Genomic DNA, 22889 nt, shown 5'->3' with positions numbered 1-22889 from the left:
CCCTCCTCAATATGACATCCCTTCAAGTATTTAAACAGGGCTATCATATCACCTCTTAACCTTCTCCAGGCTAAACATACCCAGCTCCCTCAGCCGTTCCTCATAAGACATGGTATTCAGACCCTTCACCATTTTAGTCGCCCTACTTTGGACACTCTCCAGTTTCTCAATGTCCTTTTTGAATGGTGGTGCCCAGAACTGGATGCAATATTCCAAGTGAGGTCTGACCAGAGCAGAATAGAGTGGCACTATTACTTTCCTTGATTTAGACACTATACTTGCTATTGATGCAGCCTAAAATCGCATTGGCCTTATTAGCTGCCGCATCGCACTGTTGACTCATGTTCAATTTGTGGTCTACTTGGACTCCCAGATCCCTTTCACATGTTGTCTCCTTAAGCCAGGTGTCACCCATCCTATATCTGTTCAGTTCATTTTTCGGCCCTTACATTTCTCTGTGTTGAAATTCATTTTGTTAGCTTTGGCCCAGCTTTCTAGTCTATTCAGGTCATTTTGAATTTTGATCCTGTCCTCTGGAGTATTAGCTATTCCTTCATCTACCAAGGTGGTAATTTTATCAAAAAAAGAGATCAGGTTTGTCTGGCATGACTTGTTTCTCTGAAACCCATGTTGACTTTTTGTGATTATGGCATTGCTATCTAGATGTTCACAGATTCTCTGTTTAATGATCTGCTCTAGAATCTTTCCTGGTATAGATGTCAGACTAACTGGATGATAATTGTTGGGATCCTCCTTTTTCCCCTTTTTGAAGATGGGGACAACATTTGCCCTCCTCCAGTCTGCTGGGACTTCTTCTGTTCTCCAGGAATTCTCAAAGATTATTGCCAATGGCTCCGATATTACATTTGCCAGTTCTTTTAATACCCTTGGATGTAGTTTGTCTGGTCCTGGAGATTTATATTTGTTTAGATTAGCCAGATATTCCTGTACTATCTCTTTACTTATTCTGTGCTGAAATTCCCCTGTTCTGTCCTCTGCTCCTTTATCCTCACATTGAGCACCCTTTGCCTTTTCTGAGAAGACAGAGGCAAAGAAGGTGTTCAGTAATTCTGCCTTTTCTCTGTCCCGTTAGTAGGGTTGCCATATCCTGCTTTTAGGCAGGACAATCCCAGATTTGGGGCCTTGGGATTCTCCTGCCCCGGGTTTGGCAATATGTCCTGGGGCTGGCTGGCCTGGACTCCCCTGACCTCCGCTCAGGCTCCCACCCGCCTCTGCCAGGCGCAGGCCCACAGCTCCTCCTCCTCCAGGCTTGGCTGCTGCAGCCTCTCCAACTGCCCACAAGGAGCAGTGGCCCAGAGGAGGAGAAGCTGGGCTGTGATGGGGAAGGTTGGGGCCTCCGCGCCACCATTTGCTGCGCTTTTGCCACAGCGGTGGTGGAGGCCCCAGAGAAGGCCGCTGCAGCGGCAACTGCCTTCACCGGCATCTCAAGAGCTGTAAGGGGCCTGGCCGGCTGGCTAGGCCCCAAAAAAGGAGGCCGCCATGGCAAGGCCTCCTCCGGCAGCAGCAGGGCCGCCGCAGCAACTACTTGGCAGCATGAGCTTTCCTAGACTAAAGTCCACTTCCTCAGATGCATCAGTCTCACAGGTACAATCTCGATATCTTTGAATTCTACTGTTGTGTGCCATTTTTAAAAATAATTAATGTTTTTGGTTTCTAGTTGGCTGTGTCTTCCATTTTTCTTGAATGTCCTACATTTTCAGCCAAATTTGTCCTACATTTTGTCCTGGTTTGGTGGTAGCAAATCATGGCAACCCTACCTGTTAGCATTTTGCCATCTTCTCCACGCAGTGGCCCTACCATTTCCTTCTTCCTCCTTTTGTTGCGGACATATCCAAAAAAGCCCTTTTTGTTGTTCTTAAACTCTCTAATTTTGATGTCATAGAAATATAAATGAAGAAGAAATAAAGTTGAAAACAACAATTTTATGAAGTCTGTTTAAAAACAGATTATCTGAAAAGTATGCAGCAGCAGGTGGCTCCTACATGAGAAATATTTACATAATTAAAATGTCATGTTAAAAAATATATTTTGAGCCTTGGGAGCTGGTAATGGATTTTCAGATGGAGGTGGCAGCTCTCCTGTAAAGGCAGTGAACCGATACTCCTTGTGATGGTCTCTTTTCATCTCGGCTATCTCCTCCTCTAGCTTTTCAACCTGTGGGTGGAAAACATTATATTTTGGATAAAAATGCAAGATTTATTACAGTGTGAAAAGGACACAGTCACGTTTTCACTTGTGTCTCCCACATTCATCTATTGTCATCTAAACTGGAGTTTGAAAATACACTTGTCCCTCCACATTTGCTGGGGTTAGGGGCCCAGGACCCCCATGAATGTGGAAAAACCACAAATAACAAAACCACTGTGTTTTTACCTAGGAGGACACCTCTGTAGGAATCTCTAAGTCCTCCAGTGCAACTCTGTGGTTAGCATCTGCCAGACACTGACCATAAAATTGCACTGGACGAGTTACAAATGCCTAGTGGAGTGTTCTCTCTAGGAATCTCTATGTTCTTCAGTGTGACCTTTGGTTGACGTTGACCATAGAATTGCGCTGGAGGACCTAGAGATTCCTAGAGAAAATATATTAATAAAATCCATGGATAATCAAATCTGCAAAAGTCAAAGCCACAAATGTGAAGGGACGAGTGTATTACTTTTGGGACTACAGATCCCAGAATTCCATGAACGCAAATTTCCAAGCTCTGATCTGGATACATATACTGAACAATTTTCACACCAATACCAGAATAAAGCCCTATATCAGTAAAGTAAGGACCTGAACAGACAGTCCAAAATAAAGCTGCTTCGGGTCACTTTGGAGGTATGCTGTTTAAATGATGCATGCATCTTAAGAGGACGGAGCTCTGGCACAGCTTCTGGCCTCTTAAGATGTGTGTGTCATTTAAACAGTATACCTCCAAAGTGACTCAAAGCAGCTTTATTTTGGCCTGTCTGTTTGGGCCCCAAGAATTGCACAGAACTCTATCCTCTGGTGTGGTGGTGGTGAAGGTTATGATACAACATCTACACAGTCTCAAACGTGCTACAAGATCACTTTGCATACTGATATTCCTATATGTCTGAATACTACCCTGATGATAAATATTTAGGTTACACTAAACTCTTGGAAGCACTTGAGATTATACTGACTTAGAAAAAAAAGTTACAGCTAAACTTTAGTTTAAATAATAACAAATCTGATCTGATGCCAAGTAAATAAGCCTGAATTTGGTTTACAGTTTTGGTTTATGGACAAACTATGAATCACATATAACATGGTTTATCCCAGTAGACAGCCAATTGTCTAAAACAGCAAATAGTGGGAAGTAGAGATGGCTGCCCACCAGCTGTCCTTCCTAAATTCCCTGGCCTTTCCATCTCTTGATGGACAGCACTGTGTCATACAGGCACTCTTCTCTCTGATGCTGTGGTGAAGAATTCTTTCATTGGTAGTACTGTATTGCAGGAATGAACATCTGCCAGTCCACTCAGCTCTTTTACATAGAAAAGAGAGGAGTGCCTTTGCTTCAGGTAGCAAAATCTCTTGGCTTGTCCCTTATTTATCCAGTTCAAACGTAACAGCAAAAGGTTACAAGAAATGTAGTGGTGAAATGGGTGTTGCGATAGAGTTGCTAGGCAGACCTGGCTTCCTGGAAGTCAGTCACAGTCCAGGAAGACTGTGAGTGGTGGTGGTGGAGGAATTGGGATGTATAAAAGCCAGTGTGTGTGTCTGAGGAGAGGCTGGAGAGAGAGAGGAGACTATCACATTGTATTTAAAGCGTTTAATACAGTCATGTTTAATTTTAAAACTGGGTATGATTGCACGCAGCCACAGCCAGGCGAGTGCACTCCGTATGCAGCCCAGATCCCAGCTGTTTTTCAAAAATGGGAACTTGCCATTTTTGAAAAGCCACAGGGTAAGTACGGCTGGGATCTGGGCTGCATTTGGGTTGCACTCACCCGGCTGTGCAATAACACCTGGTTTTAAAATTGAATACAATTGTATCCCATCAGGGATATTTCACTTTAAATACAATGCAATAATCTCCACTGAGAGACAGCCAGACAGAGAGATGGACAGACAGAGACAGAGGCAGAGAGTTTTCAGTTAAGATCAGATAAGGATTCTGGCAGAAGAGGGAATTCAATTAGTCCAGAGGACTGCAATTCAGTTAGATTAGCCAGGTCTGGTTGGCATTCCTACTGAGAGTGAGAGAGCAGGGTACAGAGTATTTAAAATGGCTGTTAATGTAACCACACTAAGCTTTAAGTAACCTACACAAGGTACTTTCTTTCTTTCTTTCTTTCTTTCTTTCTTTCTTTCTTTAGTTTATTTAATAAAGTTACTGTTCATTTTTTACAGTAGATGTCTCTGTCTGAGTGATTTCTATAAACTATAAACAAAGGCAAGCACACTACCTAAACAGTGAACTGGTTTGTGGAACACTTGGGTCCCTGGCCCTTATACACATTAAAATAGTGTCAATAGGGTTACAACAGGGCAGGTGACAGTGACTAGGGACCTACTGGGGATAGGAAGGAAAGGTAACCTAAGGTTTAAGAGGAGGTCCTGTCACAAGTGTCCAAGGGCAGAGAGCCTGGGGAAGGAGCATGTAAGCATGAATCACTTTCAAGATTATTCTAAGGCCTGTTATAGACAGCCAAAATAAAGCTGCTTCGAGTCACAGTGGAGGTATGGTGTTTCAATGATGCATGCGTCCTTAAGAGTCCAGAAGCCACACCAAAGCCACGCTCCAGTCCTTAGGGCTGGAGCGTGGCTTTGGTGCGACTTCTGGACTCTTAGGACGCATGCATCATTGAAACACCATACCTCCACTGTGACTCGAAGCAGCTTTATTTTGGCTGTCTGTAACAGGCCAAAGAAACATTTGGACTCTCCAAAACATTACAACTGAACCAGTACTATGCAGTTGGCCTTCCATAGTGGTGGGCTAGCTATCCACAGTTTTGAGTATCTGCAGCTAACCCTGCTACATAAAAGTCAGTGGTGACAGATGCACGCAGTCACACTGATGCATGCATGCTGATGCATGCACATCACCATCCATAGACTTACATGGAATGGAGATCTCACAATATTTCATATCTGCAGGGGGGTGGGAACCAAACCCCCACTGATACAGAAGGCTGACTCTATTTCAAAGAGAATAAATAGAACATACGGTTTCAAAGTCTTCCTTTGCTCTCTCCATATCATCCTGGGGTATCCCTGTTAACCGTTTCCTTCTTTCTTTCATCATAAGCATATGTTGCCTAATACGGTTTTCCACTTCCTTGTATTTGGCAGCTCTAAAAGAAAGAGAAGATAATTTTCTCCCAATTTGTTCTACAATTCCATTTATGGCTTTGCTTAAAGACATTTGCTTCACTTCTAAGAAAGACAATTCCAGAAATTTAAAACTTATGCAAAGATGGGAAAAGACTGATATTTCAATGAAGCCCTCTCAAATAGCATGTACATGTTGGGGGAAGTATTTATTTTTTAAAAAAAACTGTTAAAGAAATCAGTTATTTCTGCTGAAGTAACTGAATGAGAGCTAGTGAAGTGCAGTAGTTTGAGTGTTAGACTATGATTCTGGAAGCCAGGGTATGAATCCTGATTCAGCCAGGTAAACCCACTGGGTGTCCTTGGGTAAGTCACTTTCTCTCAGCCTCAGAGGATGGCAATGGCAAATCCACTCTGAAGAAATTTGCCAAGAAAACCCTGTGATAGGTTCACCTTAGGGTCACCATAAGTCAGAAATTACTTGAAGGCACAACAACAACACCACACTGAATATTGAATAAACTGACTCAATTTAACTGGATGGTGGGATATAATCCCACATCAATTTACCTAGAAGTATGCAACCCTGAATTCAGTGGAACTTACTCCTGAGCAGACATGCATAAGATTCTACTATTAGTCATGTTTTAAACTACAATCATACACAAACCTACCAGTGTTGAACACAATGAAATGTATTCCAAAATAAATTTGTATAGGATAGCTCTATACATTTTGGTTTTTGTTGGATTTCTGTTAAAGAAATCCAAATGTCAGTTGGGAGAATGTCAGAATATTGGGCTATTTTCCAGAGGTACATCTGGAATTATACCATTTGTTCAAAACATATACCATCCAACTATCATGGTTTAGAAGGGACAGTCCTAGTTAATCCTATGCCATCCTACTTTCTCAGCTGCTTTTAAAACAATCCTAGGTTCTCTCCTCCCACTTTCTTCATTCCTCATCAGCTAACTTCAATAGCTGCAAACTGAGCTCAAAAGGAGGAAGAGAATGGGTCAGAGACTCACCCTGCATAAACTCAGTACACAAATTCCAAGGTTTATCTGCTTCAATTCACAAGGCTCATTTACACTGGCCAGAATATCTGGGCTGCTCCAGATTCCCCATATTACCTCTGTACTCCATAAGTGGTTGCCTACACACACATCTCTGTTGTGCTGTCCAGCTCCATGACCCCTGGCTTGAGTCATTCCCTCTGAGGTCAAACACAAGGCATGCAACATTAATCACATGGCTGGGCATCTTGTTGTGACCTGAAGGAGCACCTCATGCCAGAAGCACCAGTAGCACAGTAGAGAATCATAGAATTGTAGAGTTGGAAGAGATCCCCAAGGGCCATCCAGGCCAACCCCTGCCATGCAGGAACTCTCAATCAAAGCATCCCCGACAGATAGCCACTCAGCCTCTGTTTAAAGACCTCCAAGGAACCTTGTCATGGGGAACCTTGTCAAAGGCTATGTGTAGACAGATATCTGATGTTGTCCTAAGTGCTCCAAATTTTCCTGAAAAATCAGATACAAAAAATGAGTTATTTTAAACCAGTTAGAGGGAGAGATAGGGTGGATTTGGTGCAGAACTGGCCTTACGTTGTGAAGACAGTCTGCACTTCTGTCAGTGAGGAAGGTGGCAAGGAGGGCAGTGGGTAGGCCAGCAGGGGTGCCCTCACCGCCTTCCCCAATGCCATGGCTCCCTCAGCAGAGAGAGACAGGACAGTGGGAAAGCCAGCACCTCCAACTTCCTGTGGCAGCAGCATTGCACACCTTCAGCAGTGGAGTCACCCCCTTACCCCCCCCCTTACCCAGTGACACCACTAATTGAAGTTGATCAATACAACTTTATTTTACCACTTTCTGGAGATTTTCACTGTGTCTTAGAGAAAAAAATGTTCAGTGACTCTTCCTGAAAGCAACAACAGACAGAGAGGTAGAGGTGGACCATGAGTGTTTGTCAAATAAAGAATGGAAAGAATATTAGAGAATGTCCAAGGTGTAGCTTGGGCAATTCTAGGCATTGTATGCCAAAAAATAATTTGTCCAAGCTCTGGGAAAGTTACTGGGAGGGTCACAAACCACCCTTTGGTCTGTAGGGTTTTGGACACAAATTCAAAATGGACAAACCACCTCATCTCCCTAGATAGTAATCTAGAAACACCCACCATGTATTTATTTTATTATTATATTTTTAAAAGTACATTTAATCTATTCTTAAATTATTCAAGACAGTACATTCTGTTTTAAATGCATAGTTATTACACAGCAGGTAACCTTTTCTTGCTGTTTCCCTGCATGTGTCTACAAAATAGGAGCATAAATATGCCTATATACAAATATAGTGTTTGAAGAGTTCTTCAGAAATTGCATCAAATTTTGACTCATAATTGTAGTAATAGTTTTGTCTATGGACATTATTTTTATTGTTTTTTTGCAAAATATGTAAAGTGCTGAAACTTCTGAAAATTCAGATAGCATTCCCTTTCTGTCTGGACAGAAGAGAAACAGGAGGTCCATGATTGTGTCATTGGTTTCAGGAGCAGCAACCACAGACCTTCTTCTCTCTGATCAGTAGGTATCAATTGTTTTGTTATCAGCAGCTGTTGAAGGAGAAGATAGCTTAAAGCACTTAACTACAAAGGCCCTGTCTGCTCTTTTCAAGCTCTTTGAAGCTTCAGGCCAATTAAAGTTTTTTTTTTCCTCTTGAAAGCAGCAACGTATGAACATGTTTGTTCAGAAGAACAACTGTTATTAAATCCCAGAGAAGAACTAAGTTGCAGCAAAGACAAGTCCAGCAATGCCTTGAAGACTAACAGCTTTATGTGTGAATACTAGTGATGTAAGGATATTCATACATTTTCTCCTCAGTGTAAAAGTGTAAAACCTGTTGACTCCTATGAATTTCACGTTTGGAGATTTTTTTGCACAGCGTGTGAGGGTTTTCTTTTTTGCATGAAATATTTGTTCCAAAATATGGGGGGGGGGGGGGAAAGTAACCTCATAATCTTACTCAGGGATGAGATTTTAAAGATATTTTTCATTGTTGTCAGCAAGTAAGAAATAAACAGTTTTATATTCATAGTGCACATACACGTGCAAAACACATAGGAAAGAAAGTGACAGGGAAAAATGACCATGCAATTTGTAATATTTCAATGCAAAGTTTAAACATACGCAACACACCAACAGTAGCCACAGAGGACACAGTAATGTAAGTGTGGGCAATACATGGATATTTTCTTTTGCTGGGGGGGGGGAGGTGTTGGGGGTCCCTGTTGGTCTCACCATCACCACTATGTTTGATGCTCAGGCAATGGCAAAAAGTGGCTCTTTATATAGTTTGCCACACCACCAAATTTCAATGGCAGGTCAGTACTCCTCCTCAAAATGAGTAATTCTGCTTTTAAACAAAGTATATAGGGAGTACACCGCTTCTTTTGAAGTTGAGTGGTATGCTTCAAGTAAATTAAATAATTAAATAAATACCTGGAAGACCCTTCCCCACCCACCCACCCAGAAGCTTCCTGGAAGGAATCACAGGCTTCAGAATTAGAGAATTGTTTTAAAGCAGAACTTTCCTTTTGGGGGGGGGGGGCAGTCTTTTTGCTACTGCTGTGTTAAAATAAAGTGATTGGAGACCATAGGTTTAAGAAGCTGATTAAATTAATCATGCTATTAATAAACTAATTAAAACAATTTTAAAAAATCATATTACTCATAAGTAAACAGTACAATTATAAAAAGTCCAGCACATCCATTTGACTGTAACGCATGGTCCATTGCTAAGGCCTGTCTGAATACAAATATGTTTGCTTGCTAGTGGATGGACATCAGGAAGGTGCAGTCTAGAGTGAAAAGATGCCATAACCACAAAGGAGGACAAAGCACTGTAAAATGTAGGACATTCAAGAAAATGTAGAACATTACAAAATAAAAGCTAGAAACACTAATATAAATTTAAATTTATGTTTCTTAATCATACTCAAAATGGAGAATATTGTGGAATTCTTCCTGACAGAAGGTTCAAAAGTAGGACATGTCCTGGAAAAGGAGGATGTCTGGTCACCCTGGTTGCAGTCCAAAAACATCCAAAGGACCATATGTTGCCCACCCCAAGTTCAGTACACTTATATCTTTGTCCTCACCTTAAATCATCTGTTGTTTTCATGGCATTTATATTTGTCTTCTCCGTGTTTTCATCTTGTCTGGGTGGTTCTTTCCAGCCTTCTAGCTTGTCATGATATTTGACATTATCAGTAGCATAAGGTGCATGTTGTGAAACCTGGAGAAAAGGCACATTATGGCATTAAAATACATCGAGAAAAGAAGTATGGGATTTCAGTGGCTGAAATAGCCATAAGATTCAACATGGTGCAGGGCATTGTTCATGTGCTATAGACACAGGTGGGATAATTTCTTCTGGAGTAATCTAATCTGCTAATATGGAAACTAATAAAGGCACCACATCCTGTCTGATCTTAGAAGCTAAGCAGGGTCAGCTTTAGTTAGTACTTTGATGGAAGATCATTAATGAGTATCAGGTGCTGTAGGCTATATTTCAGAAGAGAGAACTGAGAAAACCACCTGTGAGTATTCCGACAGGTGACTTGAAAGCATACACACATATGTTAAAAAAGAATTTCATCAACTGAAAGTCTTTCTTTACACAAAAGAACAAAAGCTCAATTCTATACCAAATCTGGCAACTTAAACTACAACTGAAACACTTTTTATTAGACATCCATTATCAGGTGGAGTTGCACTAAACACCTCATTCAGTTGGAGATCTGGTTGCCTAAGTACATCAAAGTGCATTGGATTGCCTAAGTGCACCACAGTATGTCTTTCTCGAAATATAAAACAACAAAGATGATGGAACTTGCATTTTGCAAAGGGGTTGAGAGTCAGTTGGTCAGTCAATCAGTTAATCAATCAGTAACTTCATTTGTATTCTGCCTTCTTCCCAGGAATGGGATTTAAGATGGTTTACAGCATAAAAGGATCGGCACTGCTTTTCTATCAATGGAATGTCCCAGCTGAACAGGATTGCCTGATTTAGATTGCCTAAAGAAACCCATGTCTAGTATGTTGCATAAGGTGGATCACCATTGGCTCAGGTAAATACAGTCCCACATTGAGAATAAGAACTGGCAGTTCCACCGAGTCATTATAACAGCTGCCTGAGCAAACTTGGACACATGGAAGCCAATTTTAAGGACTTCTGTAATCCAAGTGTAGTGGCTCTGCACATTCTCTGATAGATTTCTTTAGGCAATAAAAGTTAGTTTTTCTCTTTTCATTTTACTGTAAGCATTCAGAGTACTTACTCCTGTTAAATATACAAAGAAACAAATAAATGGAAGTCATAAACTGACAGCTCTAGCCTGCTGTGCTCTGCTAGTATAATTTCAAAACATTCTTACAGATACAATGCATACACAAAGAGAAGGTAATAGAAAGGTGGCTTGGCTGACATCCAGGAACAGCAGCTGCAAAAAGATGGCATTTTCTTCACTGGAATTTTCCTCCAGGGTTCAGTGTTTTGGATTCTAAAGTGTGGATCAACATTCCACACTTTAAGATGTGAATTTGTAATAGTATTCACAAATCATGGGGGTATCACCATCATACAAAAACTGAGGTGCCTGAGGCCTATAGACTGCTATCATATTATGTCAGATACCACCAACAATGAAGCAAATGGCCTCTTGCAAATAAGTTGTTATATAATTGTAACAAGAACTGGCTGTCAGGTGTGAGAAATTTTTTCTTTCTATACATCCTGAATTTTACCTGAACCAAACAGTATTGGCATCTGCTGATTTTTATTTTTATTGGAATGTCATAAAGCCGAATACCATCTCAAAACAATGTGAGGAACCACAGGGAGCCACCTGCCTTTTTGCCTAGACAACAAGCTGCTGCCAGTTTTAAAAGAAGCAACAAAATAAAAAGCAAAAACAAAACTCACCATGAGCCATCTCTCCCAAAAAGAAGAAAGAGCAACCTCTAAGCATCCACTAAAAAGAGGAAGGGGGAATGTCCTGCCAGTTATTCCTATTCTGCTAAATTGGGGGTGGGGGTGTTCAAGGAAAAAGTGTTGTATACAGATGTATACCAAATAGCAGAAGGGCCATTACTCAACACTAGTTTATAATTTGCCAAATTTTTATTTCACCAAGTGCATCCATGCACAACAGCTCTGTGAAGTAGCTTATTAGATGAGGTTCCTGGCAAGAACTATCCACTGGTGAGATGACAGTGATACCTAATGACAGAGAATAAACCCATACCTCAAAGCCCCACTCCATCACAGTGTTTTTTGAAGTCACTAAGGGAGAGCAGTGGCCTTGAGGTTGCCCATTGAAAGATAATACCAGGTAGGCAGACTGAGTTGTTTATTGTTCTTTTAAATTGTAAGCCATTTTGAGTCCCAATTTTGGGGAAAACGCAGATCATCATCATCACCACCACCACCCTCAAAAACCACTAGACAGAGTCTTCCTTACTACAGGGCTCTTCCAAAATAATGGAAAGAGGTGAGAGTTCTTGATCCTCACTTATTGCTGGTTTGTGGTACCTCCATGTCTACTGTCAGCCTCTCCAGATATTTTAGTCCCTGAGAACGATAGCAGGGAGGGAGAGAATATGAAGGAAACGGTATGAGTTCATAACCACTTGACCTAGCATCATTCAGATCACCTCAGAGCCTTTGTTCAGTATTGGCTCTGGATGCTGTGAGACCTGGTATGGGGATGCCTTCTTTCTTAAAGGAACAGTAGCCTAATATTCATTAGGTGAGCTGCAAAAGAATGACCCTGATAACTTCTCCCGTTTCCACAGTAGCAGCAAAGACAGGTAATGGCCAAGGTACTGAGTGTGAACTACAAATACTGAACCACACATGCTCTGATATATCCCAGAACTGGGGGGAAACGCCATGCTCCGGAAGGGAATAAAATGTCCCTGCTGGTGCTGGGAATTGCCAGTGGATAGTCTGAGACAACAGAAATTTATTTTGGTTATTTTGAAGAAACAAACAAAAGGAAGCCAGAAAACTACAGCTACAAATACCATCAGCAGCATTTACTCCACTTGTAAGACGCCTGTGGAGTGACTGTACTGCATTTCTGCTTAAACTGTAGCCATTATTTCTAAATGTGCATGTGTACCTTACACTTAGCATAAATAAATTTTATGAAGATTGACATACGTATGCAAAACATGCATATACACAACTTTTTGATTTTTTCCCCCATTTATGCCTAGTGGCCACCCTATATCTTGCACCTGTTTTTTTTAAATGTAAATGCCCAGGTGGAATTTTTCTGGGGGAGGATGGGATGACTATTTTGTTATCTCCCTACTGGTCAAGGTAATGATACTGATTTCTGCAATAAGCTTACATAATAACACTGCTTGTGCCACAACTTCTAATGTAGACATTTAGGATCTGGGTAGCATAAGCTGAGAAGTCTGGGATATAGACACAGCAAAACAACCAACAAAAGAAAGCTAGAGCTCTTGTTCCAAATTTGTTCATTTATACAATACTGTCCTGCTATCCAAAAGTCCAAGTAGAACTGGACTTTGGGGCAAGATCTGCCCCTTCAACTCTGCCCACCCTATGATCATCCAGATAATAGCAAGTGATCTGGATGATATCAAACAGGTTTGGCATCAGCCCATTGTTGCAGCATGTAGCATACCCTACACTCCTCTCGCTGAATATGAGGTATTTCCTCCCACAATGATGACTAAGTGAGTCCCATCGCAAAAGCAGTCAAAGATACACCTTCCACCTCACCACAGCCTGTGTCCCCATTCACCCTTTCTGTCTGACTATCCAGGGATTGCCTCAAATCCAATCAATGTTTTATCACTCTGGAGTTAAAGTCATCAGCCTTTCTGGAGCCCTATTGTCAGTTCCACGGGAAAACCATCAAAGCCTTTGTTAAACTGTGTAGTAACATCAACCACCCCTTGAGACTATGAAATAGGATATAAATATCCACCCTAGACATACCGTAACCCATTTTCTTTTATATAGGAATGCAAAGCAGTTGTAAAGCATGGAATGGTGATGGGAAGGAAAAGGGAGAAAATTAGTTTCTTGCTAATACACATGGGCATCTAATGGAGACCTATACAAGATCATTAAGAGCAGGATCTAAAATTATCCAGTTGCACCATTATCTATAATAATCAAAATCCAGAACTTTCAGATATGACATTAACATACAAAATCCTTTCTAAAGGAGTCTTTGCTCCCTCCAGTTTGCTACGAAATAAATTACTTTGGCTTTTGAGAAATCGCCTTAAAGAACATATCAGAGACACTCAATGAAATCTTGATGAAAACCAGTCCACATCAGACCTTATCAACTCTTGAAGATTTCTCAAAGAAGGCAAGTTATTTTTGGAGAAATGTTGTGTGGTAAAGCAAATATGAGCAAATTTCAATAGGTGAAGGCTAAAAAAAAAAAATATCCCAGGAAAGGGTTTGAATTTTTGTTCAAAGAAAGATTTGTATGTGCTTTACAGTGCTGGCATTCTGGCAAGGTTAAGAGAACTTTAATAAAGTGGTAAATGTTAAACAGTCTTTTTGTTATAAATTTGAAGATCTGTTAGTAAACACTGGAAATGTTGAGGATAAACACATCTGTTTTTCTGTCCTAGATTTAGGTTTTTGTTTTTCATGAGACTGGAAAATGAAAGGCTTTTCCGTGCACTCAAAGAAAAGCAAGGCCCAGTCTTATTTCAGTCTTCCCATCCCCGAAATGGTTGTGCCATATAATATGCCTCCATGTAATGCATGGGTCAGGTAAGCTTCTGAAGTGTGTGTCTTGAGGAGGGAGAGTGCTGGTTTGTATGCAGGACTGTGCTCCTTGGTTTAGAAAACAAACATCACAATGTGCACTTCAGCATTGGAGAGGGAGAGCACACACCCTGCAAAGAGCTATAAGCAAATAAAATCAGTAATAAAGCAAACTTTAAGAAATAGCAGACACAGCTGGTGGGGGGGGGGGGAGAAGGCAGCTTTGATCCCCATGGCACAATTATTAGAGCATTTCTTTACACAGATAGTACAGGTGAGTTTGCTGCCTCTACAAGATTTTTTTTAAGGTAATAAAATTAAATGTCATTATTACTTAAACCATGTGGTGCCTTAGTCATAATTCATAACTATGAGGTTATTAACTTATTTTTCCTTTATCAGATTATTTCACCCCTTTTCGGTTCCAAAGATGTAGTGGTCAAGGTGGCTAAAATAACCAGCAACTAATGGAATAAAATAACCAACCAATTCACTCCATGTATCTAAGGTAGTAGACTATAGTCTATGAATACTTCTTTCTCTCAGTTAGTTAGTCTCAATGGTGCTACAAGATCTCTTTGCATACTGATATGTCAGTCAAGCCACTCCCCACAGTAATTGTGCCACTGTGAGAGATACAAATGGTATTTTCCCTTGGAATGCATTTTTTGTTGGATTGTTCGGCAAATGTGTCAAAGGATTGAGTAAGGGAGTGGGAGGATAGTCACAATAAGACGCCTTCATAAACAATAGCTGTAATTATGTCTTAATATAAACTATAGATGCAATTATGTCTTAATAGCCAGGGTGTGGCTCCTTTGGTTCTCTTGATGTTTTGGCCTACAATTCCCATTAGGAGGCTAGAAAAGTTATTGCAGTTCCCAGAATCCTTCCGACGACATGGCCCCTTTACCAACTTGGTTGGGGGATTCTGGCAGTTTGAGTCTAAAAACATAATCACTAAAACTTCTGGAGGGTTATGGGAGTCCTAAAGTTATTTTTGTTACTACTGTGTGCCTACAAGTTGCTTCAACTTATGGCGACCCTAAGGCAACCACATCACAGGATTTTCTTGCAAGATATGTTCAGTGATGGTTTGCCTTTGTCTTCCTCTGAGGCTGAGAGAGTATAACTTGCCCAAAATTACCCAGTGGGCTTCCATGGCTGAACAGTGATTTGAATCCTCGTCTTCAGAGTTGTATGAGAGCCAGCATGACACAGTAGGTTTTGAATCATAGAATCATAGAGTTGGAAGAGACCACAAGGGCCATCCAGTATAACCCCCTGCCATGCAGGAAATCTCAGTCAAAGCATCCCCGACAGATGGTCATCCAGCCTCTGCTTAAAGATCTCCAAAGAAGAAGACTCACCACACTCCGAAGGAGTGTGTTCCACTGTCGAACAGCCCTTACTGTCAGGAAGTTCCTCCTAATGTTGAGGTGGAATCTCTTTTCCTGTCGCTTGCATCCATTGTTCCGGGTCCTCTTCTTTGGAGCAGCAGAAAACAAGCTTGCTCCCTCCTCAATATGACATCCCTTCAAATATTTAAACAGGGCTATCATATCACCGCTTAACCTTCTTTTCTCCAAGTTAAACATCCCCAGCTCAGTAAGTCGTTCCTCATAGGGCATGGTTTCCAGACCCTTCACCATTTTAGTCGCCTCTCCTTTGGACATGTTCCAGTTTCTCAGTGTCCTTTTTGAATTGAGGTGCCCAGAACTGCACACAATATTCCAGGTGGGGCCTGACCAAAGCAGAATAGAGTGGCACCATCACTTCTCTTGATCAAGACACTATACTTTTATTGATGCAACTTAAAATTGCATTGGCCTTGTTAACTGCCACATCACACTGTTGACTCATGTTCAACTTGTGGTCTACTTGGACTCCTAGATCCCTTTCACATGTAGTCTCGTTCAGCCAGGTGTTCCCCATCCTATATCTGTGCATTTTGTTTTTCCACCCTAAGTGCAGTACCTTACATTTCTCAGTGTTGAATTTCATTTTGTTAGCTTTGGCCCAGCTTTCTAGTCTATTCAGGTCATTTTGAATTTTGATCCTGTCCTCTGGAGTATTAGCTATTCCTCCTAATTTGATGTCATCTGCAAATTTGATGAGTATGCTCCCAATTCTGTCATCCAAGTCATTGATGATGTTGAATAGCACTGGGCCCAGGACAGACCCTGTGGGACCCCACTAGTCACTTCTCTCCAGGATGAAAAGGAGCCATTGTTGAGCACCCTTTGGGTTCGGCCAGTCAACCAATTACAAATCCATGTAACAGTTACGTTGTCTAGCCCACATTTCACTAGCTTGTTTGCAAGAATGTCATGGGAAACCCTGTCAAAGGCCTTACTGAAATTAAGATATACTATATCCACAGCATTCCCTTCATCTACCAAGCTGGTAAATTTATCAAAAAAAGAGATTAGATTTGTCTGGCATGATTTGTTTCTCTGAAACCCGTGTTGACTTTTTGTGATTATGACATTGCTTTCTAGATGTTCAGAGACTCTCTGTTTAATGATCTGCTCTAGAATCTTTCCTGGTATTGATGTCAGACTAACTGGACGATAATTGTTGGGATCCTCTTTTTTTCCATTTTTGAAGATGGGGACAACGTTTGCCCGCCTCCAGTCTGCTGGGACTTCTCCTATTCTCCAGGAGTTTTCAAAGATTATTGCCAATGGCTCCAATATTACATTTGCCAGTTCTTTTAATACCCTTGGATGTAGTTCATCTGGTCCCGGGGACTTAAATTCATTTACATTAACAAAGTATTCCTGTACTCTCTCTTTACTTATTCTGTGCTGAAATTCCCCTATTCTGTCCTCTGCTCCATTATCCTCAGGTTGAGCACCCTTTTCCTTTTCTGAGAAGACTGAGGCAAAGAAGGTGTTGAGTAATTCTCTGTCCCCTGTTAGCATTTTGCCATCTTCTCCACGCAGTGGCCCTACCATTTCCTCCTTCTTCCTTCTGCTGCGGACATATCCAAAAAAGCCCTTTTTATTCTTTTTAACCTCTCTAGCAAGCCTGAGTTCATTCTGCGCTTTAGCTTTTCTGACTTTACCCCTACACATGCCTGCTATTTCTTTGAATTCCTTTTTCGTGATTTCCCCCTTTTCCCATTTTTTACACATGTTCCATTTAAAACTTAGCTCAGTTGAAAATTCCTTAGTCATCCATCCTGGTTTCTTGAGACATCTCCTGTATTTCTTTCTCAATGAAACTGTTTGAAATTGTGCCTTCAGTATCTCCCTTTTCAGAAACTCCCATCCGTCCTGAACTCACTTCTCTTTTAGTATTTCTGACCACAGGATCACCCTCAATACTTTTCTAAGTTTACTGAAATCCGCTCTCCTAAAGTCTAGAATGCGTGTCTGACTATGCCTGGCTTCTCCTTTCCACTTTATAGCAAACTCCAGGAGAACATGGTCACTTCCACCTAAGGATCCCACCACTTGCACCCCATTAACCAAGTCATCCTTGTTGGTTAGAATCAGATCTAAAATAGCTGACCCCCTTGTTGCCTCTTCCACCTTTTGGAAAATGAAATTGTCTTCGAGGCAAGTGAAGAATTTGTTAGATCTTGAGGATTTGGCTGAGTTTGAATCCCAGCAAATATCAGGATAGTTGAAGTCACCCATCACTACTACATTTCTCCTTTCTGAGTGCTGGACTACAACTCTGGAGACCAGGGTTCAATGTCCAACTCTGTCATGAAACTCTCTCAGCTGCAGGGGAAGGCAGTGGCAAACCTCTGAACAAATCTTGCCAAGAAAATTCCCTGACAGGCTTGCCTTGGAGTTTCCATAAGTCAAAAATGACTTGAAGGCAAACAACAACAACTCCAGTCTAGTCCAATTCCAGTCCAATGCTGACACCACTACACCACACTGGTTCTTCACAGTATTTTTACTTTCAATTATTTCACTTTTCAAATCCTACCTGCAAAACAATCACAAAAACAACCCAATCCTCTGCTTTTCTTTAAAAACAAACAAAAAAAAATCAAAGTGTTTCCATCTTTCTAAAAAAGTGCTGAAGGTGGCATCTTCCACTGTACACACAGAGACCGGGAACAGGGCCAGCAGGAATGATCTTGCAACTTCCCATTTAATGAATTTAATGAATGCACACATTGAAGGTGAGTACAGACTGTCTTACAGTTTACATATAGCTTCTCCTCTGATTGGTTTCCTAGAGGTGAATCCTGGTCCCCACAGGCAAGCAGAAGACTGACTATTTATGAATTTGTTCTATCCTGGATTTAGTGTCATGACAGCAAGAGAATTAATCCTTTATCTGTTTTTTCTCTCCATGACTGTTGTGACTGAGGTCTTTTACAGTTGAAAAAGGTAGGATTACTAAAATGTAAAAGTATCTGTCAGGAAAACTGAACTTTTTAAAAAAATTTTTTTTAGCAATATTCTATTTAATTAGCCAAACTGTTGCATTTGTTAAAAACTGTTATACTGGCCAGCTTTCTAATAACCAATGACATTCAATTTATTGTTGTGTGTCTTCAAATTGTTTCTGACTTATGGCAACCATAAGGTGACTGTATGACACAGTTTTCTTGGCAAGATTTGTTCAGAAGGGATTTGCCTTCCTCTGTGGGTTTCCATGGCAAGTGAGGCTTTGAACCCTGGTCTCCAGAGTTATAATCCAACGCTCATACCATTATACCACACTGATTCTCATACAATAGACAACTAAAATTTGCAGCCGGATACGTGAAAGTGCACTATATTTCATCCACTAGTCTTACACTACAAAATTATTTTTAAGAATATTAATTGTGCATACCAGAATATTAATTTTGCATGCATTAAAAAAATAAGGCTAATATAACTGAAATTAGGAAGGTGTGTTTGCATTTATTCCCTCACAATTGTCATGCTGGTTTCTACTTCACTGCACTTTTGACACAGCAATCCACCAACCTTCTTTCAGCTGAATATGTGGTACTCCACTGCCCCCTTGTGCTTTGTGTATATCTGATTCCAACCTCATTTATTTAAGCTACAGAGTTGTATTGGAAGGCTGGGTGGAGGACACAGAACTAAGCATCACTTTTTTTCTATTTGAAAAATGAAGATTCAAAATGCTGAAACACTTGTTTTAGGTACCCAAAGTTCTCACTCATACATAAAGCTCGCATTTAGGTACAAGGGATCAGAATTTGAGAAAAAGAAAGAAAAGAACATATGATAGTGTGAAAGAGGAGAAATTGATTTAGTACAGTGGATAATTTTTCACAAAGAGAACAGCATGACTAAATGGAAACCATTTATTCCTTTTAAAAACATCTAAAGTAGTGATGCTCAAACTTTTGTCTTCTAAGTGTTTTCGACTTCAGCTCCCAGAAGCCCCAGCCAGCTTGGCCAACAGTCAGGAATTCTGGGAGCTAAAGTCCAAAAGTTTGGGAACCACTGATCTAAAGCACATCCATATTAGCAGCATTCTAATATGTTATGCTCACTTATTTAGAGCTCCGATTTAAGGTACCAACTTCCTGTACGATATCCATGAGAAAAAGAAAAAATATAGAAGAGCCTGATGGTTTCTGTTTGATTAACTTGTGAGACTTGCTATTATTTTCAAGAAATACAGGTCTTTATGGGCAAGCAGGTGATGGATTTTATCAGATCAAGGAAATAAGTGGCTGGAATGATCTGTACTCCAATTGTCAAGGGCCTTAAAATTTCAACAAGAGAAGGGATGGATTTCTAGGAGTTGGCAGGTTTGCCATAATGCAACCTCTAAATTCATCTCTAGCCCTTCTGACTGCTCCCCCTACAGCAAGGACTCCCAAACTTTGGTCCTTCAAGTGTTTTGGACTTCCCAGACTCCCCAGCCAGATTGGTCAACAATCAATAATTCTGGAAGCTGAAGTCGAAAACATCTAGAGTTCCAAATTAGGAAATTACTGTTCTACATGGAAGGATCTGGAACTGGGTTGCAACTCCAATCACAAATCCTTAATTAATTATATTTCACACTGGTATTGATTTATATTGTTTACTACTATGAAAGCCAGCCTTGTTTGGGAAGTAGGGCATAAAATAAAGAGAATGAGTGACTGTGCAAATAAATTAAGTACTGTAGGATCCTACAAGAAAGAAACAAAGTGCTTGCCTGTATTGTTTCTCATCCTTATCATTCAAACAGAGTCTTCTTACTGAAAGTTCAAAAGGGGGGAAGTAGAGGGATTAGGAAACATATTGGGATGGGGAAGGGGGCTCAGCCTTGGTCAATACTTGGATGGGAGACTGCCAATGAATATCAGGTGCTGTAGGTTAGCCGTGGATATAGGCTAACAGGGCCACTTTATACTGGAGGACACAAAGACTTTTGTGTATCTCTTTGTCCTTTCCAGTCACCTGTGAAGGAACTGGCAGGTGAAGAAACTGGGAAAAACACATCTTTCCAAAAATACCTTCCTTCCAAGGAAGGAACTGGTAAAAACACCTCTTCCTTGCCAAAGAAGACCCTATGAAATTCTCCACAAATTGACAGGTGACTTGAATAATTAATTAATTAATAATTAATAATTTGTTTTATTTATATACCGCTATTCCAAAGATCATAGCGGTGAACAGCAAGTAAGCTAATTAGCAAGCAAGCTAATTTGCCCCCAACAGTCTGGGTACTCATTTTAGCGACCTCGGAAGGATGCAAGCCTGAGTCGAGCTTGGGCCCTTTTGCTGGTCTTGAACTCGCAACCTTGTGGTTTTGAGTGAATGGCTGCAGCACAGGCATTTAACCACTGCGCCACCAGGGCTCCTTGAAGAGACAAAGAGCTACACAAAAGACTTTGTGTCCTCCAGTATAAAGTGGCTCTTTGCTTTATCACACTAGGGGGAAAACGGGATTTAAACAAGAGTTAAGCTAGAGAAAACCAGGAAATGCCTGATGTTTATCACACAACATTTCCTGGTTTTCTCTAGTTTAACTCTCATTTAAATCTCGTTTGCCTCCTATGGTGATAAAGCAGTCTGTTAGTCTACATCCAAGGCTGACCTTAGGGTTGGGCTGGATGGACCACTGAGTGTGGTGGAAATGCAATTTACACCCTCTAGAGTGCATTGGGAGCTTTTGATAACATTTCAGAGGGGGGCACATGAAGCTCATGGGCCACACTTTGGCCACCCCTTTGTAGAAGTTGTTCGCAGTGTAACTCTAAGAATGAATGTCTATCCATTAAACTTCAAAGCCCTTCTCTAGGGGCCACACAGACTGTCAAACATGAACAAACAAAATGCCCCAAACCAGAAGTGGCTAGAATCCTACTTCTGGTTTTGGAAACTGGATGTTGTTTATAAATGTTTAACACCTTGTGAGCTATTTGAAAAAGTGAATCACCTCTCCTGGACACCTCCAGGAGAAGCAGTTTTCCCTTTCCTTCTTAACTTTACCTTACCCTTTCTGCAAAACTGAGATTACTGTTATAAATTAAAACACAATATGGTTAAAAACATTTTAAAAATCAACATTAAAATGAAATTAAATTATCAATAATATTTAAAAATAATTTAAAACATGCTATTAAAATGATGAAAAGCAATTGAAACAGTAGAATAAGAACAGCACAGCACCCTCTTTGTTAAAAAAAAAAGAAGCTTTTTCTTTAAAGAACCATATATTCATAAAGGCCTGTTGGAATAAAAGAGTCTTTGGCCTGTTACAGACTGCCAAAATAAAGCTGCTTCGGGTCTCTTTGGAGGTATGCTGTTTAAATGATGCATGCACCCTAAGAATCCGGAAGCTGCACCAAAGCTGCACTCCAGTGCTTAGGACTGGAGTGTGGCTTTGGCACGACCTCTGGACTCTTAGGACCCATGCATCATTTAAATAGCATACCCCCAAAGAGACCCGAAGCAGCTTTATTTTGCCAGTCTGTAACAGGCCATCGCCTCCCAATGAAAGAAGATCAAGAACTGGGCCATTCCATCCTCCCTGTGAAGGGATTTCTGGAGCCTAGAGGCAGCCATCAGATTTAAAAGTGGTCAAAGAAGTGATGACCTGTGTTCGTGAGGAAAGAAGGTTCCAGGAGTGAGGGGCAGCAAGTGAGAAGGGATGAATCCGGGACGCGGCAGTGGAGATCCTAGGCTGAGACAGCAGACCTTGACTACTAGAACGGAGGGTATGAGTGGGAATGTACAGAGAAAGAAGTTCAGATAAATAAAGACAGGCCAGCCCATGCAAGGCTTTAAAGGTCAACAACAGAAGCTTATACCGAATACGGAAGGGAAAGGGGAGCCAGTGAAGGGATGATAATAAAGGAGAAACATGATCAAAGCAGCAAGCAGATGTAATGATGCGTGCTGCTGAATGCTGAATGGAAATTAAAGGACGAAGATGAGAGAGAGGAAGCCCTGACAGAAAGAAGTTGCAGTAATCTAGTCGGGAGACCACCAGAGCATGGATCAGAGTCTTGGCAGTGGAGGTCGAGAGAAATGGACTGATTTTGGCAATGTTGTAAAGAAAGAATCTACAGGCTTTAGCTGTAGCCTGGATGTGGGGGATAAAAGACACTACTATGGGTGTCTAAGCTCCTTCTTCACAGGAACTTCTGATTGTCTCTCAGGTGAGAAAAATAAATACTTGGAGTTTTTAAAGAATTATAATGTAATGCAATAGTATGGAGCTAGCTGTATTTATAGGCCCTTCTTACCAAATGAAGAGTTTCTCTTTCTCTCTCTTAGGACCAGGATGACAGTTTTTTCTCTCTATCCTGCATG

The 22889-nt window shown here is 40.9% G+C and overlaps 1 protein-coding gene across 5 annotated transcripts in view; it reads right to left on the bottom strand.

The window, feature by feature from the left end:
- Window positions 1–2022: 2022 nt before the first annotated feature.
- Window positions 2023–22889, bottom strand: part of LRRC27 (leucine rich repeat containing 27) — a 73278-nt gene continuing 52411 nt past the window's right edge. For all 5 annotated transcript variants that reach the window (XM_089510210.1, XM_089510213.1, XM_089510209.1 and 2 more), the window contains 3 exons: window positions 9470–9606; window positions 5207–5333; window positions 2023–2175 (listed from right to left, as the gene is read on the bottom strand). In XM_089510210.1, coding sequence (XP_089366336.1) covers window positions 2023–2175; window positions 5207–5333; window positions 9470–9606 — 417 coding nt within the window. The remainder of the gene's footprint in view (window positions 2176–5206; window positions 5334–9469; window positions 9607–22889) is intronic.

This window comes from Sceloporus occidentalis, unplaced genomic scaffold (assembly GCF_023333645.1).
Source record: "Sceloporus occidentalis isolate IW3139 unplaced genomic scaffold, rSceOcc1.0.p SCAF_2, whole genome shotgun sequence".
Lineage (NCBI taxonomy): Eukaryota > Metazoa > Chordata > Lepidosauria > Squamata > Phrynosomatidae > Sceloporus > Sceloporus occidentalis.
The sequence above is the reverse complement of the archived record's forward strand: the minus strand, read 5'-3'. Positions and strand labels throughout refer to the sequence as shown.